The sequence below is a fragment of the Apiospora aurea genome, assembly GCF_038362705.1.
Source record: "Apiospora aurea strain CBS 24483 chromosome Unknown utg000008l_segment0_segment0, whole genome shotgun sequence".
Lineage (NCBI taxonomy): Eukaryota > Fungi > Ascomycota > Sordariomycetes > Amphisphaeriales > Apiosporaceae > Apiospora > Apiospora aurea.
The window spans coordinates 3423490-3436190 of NW_027117395.1; the positions used below are offsets into that span (position 1 = coordinate 3423490).

Here is a 12701-nt window from a genome sequence, read left to right on the forward strand (position 1 = left end):
GGCTAGCTTTTAACTTTATAATAGTTTAAAACTCTTATTTTCGAACCGTAATAAGGGTATATAAAGCGACTTTTTAATATTATTTAGAAATTAAAGCGGTAGTTTCTTTTTTTCGACTTTTATTTAAGTGCGAGGGTAGTTAATTTCGAGATACGTACGGAGATTACCGGGAAACTATAATTTTTACGCGGCGCTTATATAAAAGCGATAAAGATTATTAATAAAAAACGTAGTATAAAAAGAAGGAGATAAAGGAAATTTTAAAAGGCTATTAACGAAGCCCCTATAATTTTATAGCTAAGCGACGTTTAATTAACGTTAATTAAATAATAATTAAATAATTAAACGGTTAAATAAGCGTTTAAAAAGAAATAGAAATAAAGATAGTTTTATACCGTTATTTCGACGCGAGGCCGCCGCGAATTAACTGTAAAGTCGCCGTTAAACTGGGGAGCGTGCCGTCGTTACGACGATATACTTAAGTACGAAGTATCGGTTTTAATATAAGTACGTATTAAAAGAATAGGGCTTAAATTGTTCCTGTTTACTTGTCGAGTTTTAAACGTTCTAACGCCGCTATATTATTACGGTAAAAAACGGGAGATAACCGAACACTTAATCTTATATTATAAAGACTTCGAGGGAAAATAAGAGTAATTAATAAAATAGTTAATACCTAATTTATTACGAACTCGTCACGATTTAGCGGCGCTTATTATAAAAAAAATACGGCGAAGGTTATCGCAAAATAGCTTTTACGGACCGGTTAACTACCGCTATATAAGTTAATAATAAAGATTAAGGGACCACTCGAACCTAGATAATTTCTTTAAACCTTAAAGTAAAGGTTACTAGGCTAGTAGGTAAGAATTAACATAGTAACGTTAAGCACGTGAAGTAAATTTTACGATATTAGCAACGTGTATTTTTAGTCTAACTTAAGCACGGTTTATTACACGAGGAACTAGGTAAATATACCGAAGGCCTTCGGCATACGGCGTACTATTAATAATAATAATAATATTGCGACTTTCGGCAGAGCAAGGGGATCCATGGCCATCTTGGGATAGAAGCACAACGCTTTTATCTTAAATTTACCCCACGATGTTTCCGTATTCTAGGCGCTAATATTTAACATCGAATTTGTGACAATGTCCGTCAATTAATCTAAGCCGAATCTCGCTTCCCCGTACCCTGGTACAATTATATCTTTAATAGCAGACGACCAGAACGTTGGGTAAGCATATCGTCATGGAGAGTAGCTAATTAAAAACAAATGGAAAAAATTTTCCGAAGACGAACGAGAGATGGGTACCGGAATGCAGAAAGGCCGGAACCGACCTCCGCGCCATACGCCAGAAGGAACAGGCACTGCCCATCTTCACTATAGTCCAGAACCTCTAACGTAAGGTGAGATAACTAACAACTTCATTGTTTGTGAAGGATAACACCACGCGGAAGTTTGAATAAGAAAAGAAAAATATTGCGCCCCTTTCCCTTTTACGTGAACTTGGGGTGTTTCCCCTAGCCCCCTGCTATACAGATAATATTGAATCTTTCTACTGATTTGTTTGAGTCCGGATCCGGTCACTATGACTGAATATCAATATTTAATGCACCTGTTACGTCTGTTAATGTTATATCACTTTTCGTTTACCTCTCGATTGCAGCAGCATGGCTAAAGGGAGTCCAAGAAACGCAGCGGCAAATTAATTACCCCTGATTCTACATAGAGTAGAATCGTACGATTCACTGACAAGAAGAATCTTGTTGCATATTCACACGTAAGTCCTTTTCGCATGCATACATCTAGCTGCGTAGGAGGGTATCTCTCTGTTGGTTTTCTTGGTCCCAATGGATAGCGCCATATATTAATTTTTTGACCCTCCTATTCCAGTCCAATGCCTGCTGCATGAGATAATGCGTTACAATACATGGCGTAGATATAATACAAACTGTCTTTGTTCTTTTTTCCTTTTTTTCTTCTTTCTCAGTGTCGCGTAAGCCGCGCGCTAGCGCTCTTATGCTTCTGCTTTCGCCCCTCAGTCGGTTCCGCCCTGGAGGCGCAGCTGCTGCTAGCGGGAATATCGGGCACAAAGGGGAACGGCGGCTCGCGCCTCTCCCTCTGCGACTCGGCGTCCCACTCCATGTTGACATGCAGGGTGCGCCAGATGCCCTTCTGCGAGGTATTGGACTCGTCGTCGTAGTTCCCCGTGTCCCCCGCCGCTGTTGTATCGTCCGTAGGCCCGGTCATGACCGCCGTGGTGCCCACCCGCAGCATGTCGGCGCTGTTGCCGCCCTTGTGGCCGACCTGCTCGAGCACCACGACGTCGTGGTGGTGGTCCTGGGCCTCCAGGTCGCGCGGGCCGAAGTCCAGCACCGAGTCGTCGAGCCGCCGGTGGTGCTTGTTGTGGCGGTTGCTGGAGAAGAAGGTGCTGCCGCTGAGCTTGGAGCCCGAGGCCCCGCTGCTGTGGGCGCCGCTGTGGGCGCCCGACGACTTCTCGCCCTTCCAGACTTTGTGGAAGAAGGGACGTAGGGTTGGGATGCAGGCGGCTACGATGACGACATTTTGTTCGATGAGGCCCCAGATGACGAGCGGTGCGACATCAAAGACTACCATGGAAAAAAGGGATTAGTTTGCGTCGAGGGAAGGATTGAAAAAGGGGGAGAAGCAAAGACCAGACTCTACTCACGTGGGTCAACCTTGTCATTGAACAAACTCAAATAAGTCGCCTTGACAACCGTCACGACAGCAGAGAGCAGCGTGAGCCCCATCATAATACAAACGCCGACCTTGGTGTTGTTGCGCATCTGGAGGCTCCAGAAGGACGAAATGGGCACCACGGCCAATACAATGTCGGTCAGCGTGGTGTAGGCCGAGAGAAAGTACGAGAAGTCATTGAGGACGTCGGGGCTCCAGCACGTGCCGGGGAGCTGCTTGTTCCACACCTTCGCCGTCGGCTGGCACTGCTTGAAGACGATGATGACCGAGATGAGCGCGATGACGACCTGGACGATGACCATGGCGTACAAAGCGCGGGATCGCGCCTTCCAGGGGTCGAGGAGCCGCACCACCAGGATGGCGATGGAGATGTTGGGGAAGCTGAAGGCGCCGATGTTGAAGGCTGGATAACCACGCGTGTCTCCTCGTCAGCAAAACAAATACCTCCACGTCCTTGACGAGAAACATTAGAGGAGACAAATATTGAACATACGATAGCCTAGCTGCTGCCACATGGCCGTGTTGACCAGACGTTCTGGTCCATCAGGTTCCATAGCCACCGCTATCGTGTGCCGGCCGAAGCCCAAGTGCACCGAGTACGACACGAAGGCGGATGCAATGATGCTGAGGGCCTAATAACCATATTTTCGTAAGCAAATGTTAAACCATTGTACAAACGTTGCCCTCCACGCTTCCGTTGTGAACTTTGTTATGTTTTCTTTCTCTTTTTACCAAAAGGGGGAATATCGACAGGGGGAACCGCGCTCACCAACGACAGGAAAATAAAGAAGTCATCCCATCCAACAATCTTCGTTACGCGAGCCCGGACAAAGAGTTTGAAGAAGACGACGGCGACGGCGACGCCTGTGCAAATCCAGGCGACGAGGTTGATCTCGAGCTGCCGGTTCTCGTTGAAGTCGACGTCGGTTCTGAAGGGCAGCGGCGGCGGTGCTGGCGCCGCGGGTGAGCCGCCCACGACTGGCTGTCCCGACATTTGTCGGAAGTTGTGGCCCCAAAGGGGGCTCTTGTGGAGGTGGAGCGCGTTACGGATCGACCGAAGAGGCAGGGAAAAATTGGGAAACCTCAGGGGGAGGATTTCCTACTGTTACTAGCTTCGTCTACGACGAGCGAGATGCGCGCGTTGTGCATCAGGTCTCCAGGACAGGAATCCAGCTCGTTCTTAACATATCATTAGTACAAAATCATGCCGCGGGCGGTTGCTGGAGAGCGTGTGCGACTTTCACGAACTTACAATAACAAGGAACGGAAACCCCTTGGCTGCTCTCTCATGAGTAAGTAGGGACCCTGTGTACGGTAGCATACAAAGAGAAACTATCCGACGACGACTCATGGCTACGTCGCATCCGACTTCATCTCATTACATGGCCGAGAAATAGAGGAAGAAGAATATGGTGAGCATGATTGTTGATTGTCTCCAGGGTTGCAGCAGAAGAAAGAGATCTATTGGGAGGAACCCTGTATTTCCCCCGTTCAAATCTGGCTATCAGCTGCAGCTGGGAACCTGGTCTCCCTCATCGCTGTTTGAAACCCCTGCCCCCATGCACTCTGTGCCGATAGGTATGTATATCTGAAATGGACAGTTCTGTGCCCCCGGTAGTGAAGTGCGGCTAGACCATTGGGGGGTTTAGAGAGTCGAGGCTAGAGCGATCCAAAGGGAATGGCGTCATTCCCTACTTCCCACTTCTTCTTCAGGATGTGAGCCAGGATGTGAGCCAGGGTATGGCGGAGAACCCAGCACGCGCATCGGTCCGGCCACTGGCCCCCGAGGGGATCCAGCATAGCTTGAGAAAGAGGAGTATGTGACGGGGGGAGGAATGGCTCCAGCCATGACGCCTCTGTCTCCCGATCAGGCCAACAAGACTGATTCCTGTAAGGCAGAGAAGAGATTACCTAAAGATGGGCTACAGGGAATAACGCTGTAAACCCCATATTCTAATCGCGCCCTAAGTATACATTAAGCCTTATAGTAAGGACAAGAGATGAGATCCGGCGTGGTTTACCACCACATTACTGGCTCAGCTAAACCCGGCTCCTTTCTTACTGCTTCCTGCATCACCATAGCGCACCCCTCCGGCTGGCCGGAAACGACTCTTTTGGCGCAGGGGTAACCACGGAGGGGAGTGGGGTCGGGCCGCCCTAGAGCTGCAACGGTGATATCTCCAGACGACGGTGGGAGGGACGGTTGACGACCGCCTGGGTATGGCCGGGAAGCAAAAGATCAGATCAAAGTTTTCTCTTGCAAAGTGCTGCAGCAACGGTACTGGCACCCATCATTACACAATATTGTGTCTTTGACCAGGTAACCCAGCTGACCCAGGGCAGCGGGAGAGCGATCTGGCCAGCCGAGTGGATCGTACATGAGTCGGCAACCGGAGCAGAATGCAACCCGGCAATACCGTCCCTGGCAGCCCGAGACACTATCATTTTGGCGCCGCCCGCTATACCGAGCACGGCCAATGATGGGCATCGACGGGTCTCTCTTTCGACTTGATAGGCGCCACAAGGGTTTCGCTTTTCATCGATAACCTGCCGATTTGCTTCGAGGACCACCTCGGGTTGCTACCATTTACTACATGCTCATCCTTGGATTGCTACTCTTTCAGATATCGTTTCGTTTAGGGGCCCTTGCACAAATTGTTCATGCGCTTCTATCCCGGGGCGTACGCAGTTGCGTATCTGCAATGCACTTCACTCTTGCTCAGTGTGAGTAACTCAGCAATATAGCCACACACATTGCATGGAATGAGTCATGCCCTCGATATAACCTACGCATCATCCCAAGGGGAACTAGTCAGCCCCCGTTGCGTAGCATATCAACACTGCAAGGGGCAGTCCAAATGTTCACAATATAGCAGTCGCATCATTGTGCAAAAATATGCCGAGTCAGGTCTATCCGTCCTGTATGTGTGCGGCAAGACATCCAATCTCTGTCTCCCAGACAGACAGACCCCTGTGCCACACGCATCTTCTTGTTCTCCTCCTAGTTTCTGCTGAGATCCTCCCGGGGCTCCCGACCGGAGGCTCCTCCTGCGATGGTCCTCTCAGCGGAGGTGGGCCATCGCCCACCCCCTCCAGGGAGAGGGGCCGACACCTATCACACACGCGAGAAAGTAAAAGACAGAGGTTCTCTCTCCCTCTCTCTGGTAGCTAGCTCCAGATGGCGGCGGAAACGGCGCGACTAGCAGATCGCATGAAGCGCTTGAGAAGGGGGCAGGGCACTGCAATTAAATAAAGAGGCGCACTAGACTGTCCATATCTAGCTTGGGGGTGTCGAAGTTGCTTATATATGCAAGCAGCAACAAGGCGTGATACGGATCAGCGTCACTCGCATCTGTTCGTGACGCACTAGAGCAACCAACCCATACATATCCAAGAATGAGCTCGCCATCCGTCTCCGCGCTGCTCGAGCGCATCGCCGCGGCCGGCAACGCTTACGAGCATAGCCAAGAGCCCGGCTCCCGCGAGGACCTGATTGACCTCAGCCAGTCCTTGGTCGCCGCGCTCGAGATCCCCAGTGAATTCATCCAGCGCAGCTTTTGGTCCGAGGTAAGCTGGGCTATTCTTACCCACCTGCCTTCATCAACTGGTGTTTACCGTGCACACACACATACTTGTATTCTGTAACCAAGGAGGCTCGACTAACACAACCATAACAGCCCGCCAAATCGGCCCACATCCGCCTAGCCGTCGACGTAAACCTCTTCCAGCACCTCCGCGAAGCCGGCGCCTGCGGCCTGACCGCCGAGTCCCTCTCCCACAAGACCGGCCTCGACGCCGCCCTCCTGCAGCGCATCCTGCGCCACCTGACCTCTACGAAACTCGTTCTCCTCCAGGACGGCCAGTGGCGCGGCACCCCCTGACCGACGGCCTCGCCGAGCCAAAGTACCAGCACAGCGTCGCGTTCTGCTACGACGTCGCGCGCCCCTCCTTCAACGGCTTCCCGGCCTACTTCAGGCGAACGGGCTACCGGCAGCCGACGTCCCTGACGGACGGGCCCTTCCAGGCCGCGCACGGCACCGACCTGCCCTTCTTCGACTGGCTCGTCGCGACGCCGCCGCACCTGGCGCACTTCGACTCCTTCATGTCGGCGTACCGCGCCGGCAAGCCGGACTGGTGGGACTTCTACCCCGTCACGGACCGGCTCGTCGCCGGCTTCGATCCCGTCGCCGCCAGCAACAGCGACGCCTTCCTCGTCGACGTCGGCGGCGGCCGGGGCCACGACCTGGTCCAGTTCGCGCGCGTGCACGGCGGCCACCCGGGCCGCCTCGTCCTGCAGGACCGCGCGCCCGTCATCGCGACGGCCGAGAGGAGCGACCGCTTCGAGGCCCAGGCGCACGACTTCTTCACGCCGCAGCCCGTCCGGTTCGCGCGCGCGTACGCGCTGCACTCGATCCTGCACGACTGGGGCGACGCGGAGGGCGTCAAGATCCTCGAGAAACTGCGGCCCGCGCTCAAGAAGGGCTACTCGCGCGTCCTGTTCAACGAGATCGTGCTGTCCGAGGAGAACCCGACGCTCGCGGCCACGTCCATGGACATGATGATGCTGGCGCACTTTGCGGTCAAGGAGCGCACAGAGAGGGAGTGGCGGGCTATTATTGAGAGCGCGGGGTTGAGGGTGGTTAAGATCTATAGCTACCCGGGCGTGGCGGAGAGTGTCATTGAAGCGGAATTGGCTTAGGTCATCGATACGAGCTTGGGAGTTGCGTTGGATTGACTAGCGTTATAGACAGTATATCTAATAGAGCAGAAAGAGAGAAACCGCCTATGTCACATGGCCCTACAGTTCGGCGTTGTTCAGGTATTACCTACCCGCCAGCAACCCCAAGATGCAACCGTCACGAGATATGCTGCCCGCCCGCCCCTTTTCCTGGCGGAAAGGCACGAGAAAGCCGTCCGGGTTCAGCATCACCACCCCGCCATTCATCATAAACCCCGAACCAGAGGCGAAACAACTAACGACGATGCATGTCCATTCGGTTCGGTATAACCCGAGACCCATCGCGCCGCTCGCTGTCCTGGCTTTCTCCCCAAGTCGAAGTTGAACATTGACGGTTGTTCAGCAGCCGGTGTCCGCTCACCCAGCCAAGGTCAACAACATCCGCAATAAACAAGCCGGCTCCCGCACCCACGAGTCAGCTTCCCCTCCGTCGTCCGATTGGTCGCATTCATTCCTACCTTGAACTGGCAAGGACCGGGTCGGTTCAACATCAAAGCAAGATGCATACACACGCACCCCTTTGATGATGCGACATCAGCCAGTCGGGCAATTAGAATAAACTTTCCTCCCACCGGGCATGATCCCCGACCTCCACCGGAACCTTCTTCCTCCAACCACCTACCGACTCACTCCGCTCCCACAACTACCGAGACGGCAGCGGTCCTGTCGGAACCCCTGAAAATCAAACCAAATATCTAACGAGCTCCCTGCCTCGCTTGCTGCCCCCTCCACTATGGATCTGTCCAATGCCTTCCGAGTCCCCGTCGACCACGGCATCTTGTGGGGGCTGGCTATTCATGCGACTCACCACGGCAGTGGGGGATTTCCAGCAGGGATGTCCCAGGAAGGAGAACCTCTGCATTGCAGAATGATGCGAGGAAAATACAGGAAATCTAGAGCGACTTGACAAACGCTAAAAGCCCAGTGATAATAACCAGGGGGGTAAGAAGGGAACGGACAACAACGTACCCCTCTCTTGCTCTCCTCGAGAACCTGCAGCTCATCGCGCCCAACCCGACACCACGCACACAGTCTCTCTTCCTCGCATTGCAAGCGAATTGTAATTGAACAAGATACAACTCAAGAACTACAACCCGTCCTGCGGTCAAACCAGTAGTCGCATTGGTAACCCCCGAGTAATCAGTTGTCATTGTGTACTCTCCAACGCGCGACGTCATCGTTCCGTGGTCATGTTTGTTGGCGGCGAGTACCGTGGTTGGACATATCCTTCCCATTTCTACATTGACATTCAATACTTGCTCGAGTACCGTCGCTGTCTACCCTGAGCGCGTCACCACACCGAGCCCTAGGTGAGTTCACATGAGGCAGGGCAAGTTGTCATCATCTCTCTCGCACCTCTCGCTTCAGCCCTTCACCCCCAAAAGAATCAAAGTGTGACCGAGATCGTAAAGTTCTGGTTATTATTGATGCTGCTGACGCTGTTCTGGATTCGTACAATAATCTGTGCCCTCCCCTTCCCTCCCCACCCAGAGAGAGAGCCCGCAAGCCATCTTCTTTCATTTTGCTCGTCTCCCCCGGCTACGATACGTCCGTTCGTTACGTCACGTCACGTTACGTTTAAAAAAAATCTTTCATCATTTCTGGGGATAGAGCACCACACCCTCGTACCCCCTACCGGCAATGTTTTCGAGGGTGTGCTTGAAGTGCTTTTTGCTGCTCTCCACGCTCGCCGACTCCTGCTGGTTCGTGCCCAGGTTCGAGTGAATGAGCTCGATGAGGCCGTTGAGATACTTGGTCGTGACCTGAGGTTTATCGTTAGTTATTTGGACACCGCCTTCACGATCGAGGAACTGTGTACTTACCGACTCGTTCTGCTGGTCGAAATAGTACACATATCGATCAAGAATCTCCACAAAGAGCTCAATTGAGGTAGCCTGCTCCATGCAGCTGTCCGCCACACGAAGGGCACGCTGTAAGCACTCGAGCACGCGTTTGCCGTCGCGGTAGAGACCCTCTTCCGATTCGTCGGTCGCCTGGATGGGCGTGGCCCACCACAAGTGACTCGCCAGGTAGACGGCGCGGCACTGATCCGGCTTCCTCAGGAGCTTGCTTCCGTGCAGGGCGCATTTCGTAATCAGGGTGTCGTAGTTCTCCTTGCCAAAGTTCCTCGTCTGGTGAAGAGCACTAGCAATAACACACACCGCTTGGAACTGGGCCTTGGAGTCGCTGATGGCCTCCTCGTATACCGTGAACGCCTGCGCGAAAAACTCGTAGGAGACTTCCTCGAAGCCGTTCATGTCCGCCGTCTGGCCACACGCAGAGAACAGACGCAGCGCGAGCTCGGCGGCACCAGCTCCGTTCACCCTTGCGTAGATGCTCGAGATGGCAGAGTGCATGAACTTGTAAAGCGCAGACGACTGCGTTTCCCAGTTGTCCTCATAATGCTCGCGCGCCTTGAAGCGGCGTGCCAACTTCATGCCCGCGGTGATCAGCGGTGGTGTAGTTGTTCGGATGCGCTCGTTGCCCTCGCCATACGCCTTTCGTGTCATCTGCAACAGCTTGAACTGCGTGTCGTTGTTCTCGCTGTCCAACAGATGAACAATCCTGGCCAACCAGCCCTGTTCCTCCATTGTCTCATCCGTCTCCACCGCGCGACGCTGGGGGCCTCCGGGGTAACCAGCCGGAGGCTGAGAGCCCTCCTTGATTAACACCTTTAGTACTTCTAGCACATTCTCAAGCTGGTCTGTCGTAGTAATTTTGGTGTGGTTGCGGAGAAGACTCGGGCGACTTCGCCAGCCACAGCCCTTTTTGTCGGGTAGGTTTGTGACTGGAGAAGGGGCACATATGTCGGTAAGGATAGCGCAGTAAACATAGAAACATATCTCTTCAGCGGCGCTTGTAGAAGTGCCAAAAGGCTGGCTTGCGCCGGTGGCGAGTGCAGATCGGCACTGTTGGCATGCTCCCGCACCTTGTGGTTGGCGTACTCCAGCACCTGATCTACATAGTCGAGCCGGTCGGGGTAGATGTTAAGTGCCAGGTTGGTAAGCGATACCAGCAGGGCGATAGTATCTTGTATCGGGAGATGTTGGGCCGTGACGAGGTTGTTGACTTGGTCAAAGAAGATCTCGTAGAGCTTGACATTCTGTGGTATGCCACGCTCCTTCTTGGGCGATGCCTCTTCTGCGCCCGCTTCGCCATCAACAGCTGTCGTCTCGGTTTCTGCGATCGACGGTGCCGTTTCTGTTTCCGACTCGGCAGGCTTATCTTCCGTCTGCTCGGCAGAATCGCCGTTCGTCCGTTCCTCCCCCGTTCGTGTCTGGCGCAGCCTCTGCGGATGGTTCTGGATTTGACTCTTGTTCTTCCTTGGCCAGCTTGACCTTCTCGAGCAGTTTCGAAAGCGCCTCCTCCTCCATTTTGCCCTTGTCTTCATTGACTTCAGCTTGCGACTCGCGCTCCGCGTAAGCAGACAGGCGGTCCATCAGGCCAATGACAATAGCCTTGACATTGACATGGGGGTTGAGCCGCGACACGGCGCCCAGGAACTGGTCCAGGGTGTGAAGGTGGAATTCGTCGGGGAAGACCTGCGTGATGATCTCCAGAAGGTATTCCTGCGCCAGCACATCGCGACACTGGACGACCTGCTCCAGTAGCGGACCCAAGATGCCATTGCTGTACGTCTCCAAATCCACCAATTGGCTCAAACGCACGATGTTGCTGCCGACGAGGAGCTGCAGTTCCTTGCGCTCTTTGGTGCGCTGTTCGCGTTCCCTAGAGTGGCCCTGGTGCTGCAGTCGTACCCATAGCTTGTTCATTTCGACGAAGTTGGTAAGGATGAAGTTGATGGAATCTTGGAGGTTGCCCTCGGGACCATCGCCTTCGCCGGTGGGGAGGAAGTCTCGGGCCTGGCCCGAGAGGAAGTAGCGGAGGAAGAGGCCACGGATAGGGTGTTGGACGCCGCGACTCATATCCATCATGTCCTTCATCAGCTCCTTGACGGGGGCCTCGGGTATGGCCATGTAGGCGGTCCCTACCGTCATCATAAGGTACAACCGGGGAACGATGTTGCCTGCATACTGGACAAGCTCATATAGATCGGCGAGGTGGTTGTGGGGGTGGTTCTCCTTGAGATGGACCGAAAGGTAGCGGAGTGCGTCGAAGACTGCCATGTACAGCTCGTAGTACTGTTTGGGGCCCAGGCTGCTTGTCCTGAGTTCGCTGACGAGGGTCGAGCTATATGACGAATCGAAAGGTCAGCCAGGATAAAGAGGGCACGGGTGGCCGTCCGGAGTCCGGGTCGGCGGGCAGGTCGCCAGCCACCAGAGCTGTGTGCTGCTGCATCATCACGAGGGTAGATGTAGATATATAGTTGCGTACCAGCACTTAAGAGCATCCATAAGCTTCGAGGGCGTGTCAAGACATTTGCGCATCAGCACTGTTTGTTGGCGCACGGCGATGAGGGCATCTTCGAGCAGTCGCGCCTGGTCCTCGGGCGGCGCAGGCGTGTTCGACATGACGACGGTTACGAGGGCTGGGCAACGCGGACGGGTAGGTAACGACGGCGATCGACTTCCTGGGCGAGATGCTGGATCCGACCATGCATTGGAGGACTCGGGATTGGCGTGTCGATGTTTGGAGCCGGATTGGTTTGAATAAAAGCGAGGAGGTAGGTGGAGGCGTGCGATTGCGCTGCTCTGTTTCCAATTGAAGGAAATCCGGGTGCCTTGGATGTCTGTCTCACTGGGGGGGATACGGGAATAGTGCCGCCTCGTTGGGGGGACTTTGAGGCTTAGGCTTCTGCAAATGGGAGCTTCGTCAACCTGCAATCGATGCACCCAATCCCTGCTCCAGTTGATGGTAGGGGCAGTCTGGACTTTGGACACTTGCTGTCAAATGCGTAAGCCACAGCTTCATTACATCAGCGTGCACGTGCACGGTTCTTCTGCACTCCAGTGCACCCACTGGACACCCTATCCACTAACCCACTACGCAGGGTCGCTAGGTTACTGCTATCCGTCCCGCTGTTCGTTGTCAACATGGCAGTTATTTAGTAGCATACATCAAGTCGTTTTCAGATCTGCATAGAACCATTCATTGAAATACAAATAGATTTAATAGTTAAATAGTAGTAATGTATGTACTGTTGTCCCCATTATGTGTTGTCGGGTAGTAGCTAATAAGTCAGTAAGTAATTCCAACGCATTCTAACCAGCCAGTCCAGCCCTCATTTGTTGCTGGGTAAGGGATGGCCAGCAACGTAAATGTAGGAAAAGCCCATTCGAC

General features: G+C 53.4%; 3 protein-coding genes across 3 annotated transcripts; 1 reads left to right on the plus strand and 2 right to left on the minus strand.

Annotated features, from left to right (window-relative positions):
• Positions 1-1990: 1990 nt before the first annotated feature.
• Positions 1991-3716, minus strand: PG986_012519 (uncharacterized protein; the record flags this gene model as incomplete). The annotated part of the gene is made up of 4 exons (XM_066848741.1): positions 1991-2613; positions 2694-3125; positions 3216-3354; positions 3492-3716. 4 exons carry the CDS (start codon positions 3714-3716, stop codon positions 1991-1993), a joined length of 1419 nt encoding a protein of 472 aa, XP_066695437.1.
• A 2402-nt stretch (positions 3717-6118) lies between these two features.
• On the plus strand, positions 6119-7421 carry PG986_012520 (O-methyltransferase; the record flags this gene model as incomplete). Its single annotated transcript, XM_066848742.1, has 3 exons — positions 6119-6289; positions 6400-6564; positions 6621-7421. The coding sequence occupies 3 exons, from the start codon at positions 6119-6121 to the stop codon at positions 7419-7421; spliced, it is 1137 nt and encodes a 378-aa protein (XP_066695438.1).
• A 1634-nt stretch (positions 7422-9055) lies between these two features.
• Positions 9056-11932, minus strand: PG986_012521 (uncharacterized protein; the record flags this gene model as incomplete). Its single annotated transcript, XM_066848743.1, has 5 exons — positions 9056-9223; positions 9284-10336; positions 10390-10749; positions 10799-11651; positions 11796-11932. The coding sequence occupies 5 exons, from the start codon at positions 11930-11932 to the stop codon at positions 9056-9058; spliced, it is 2571 nt and encodes an 856-aa protein (XP_066695439.1).
• Between the last annotated feature and the right edge of the window lie 769 nt (positions 11933-12701).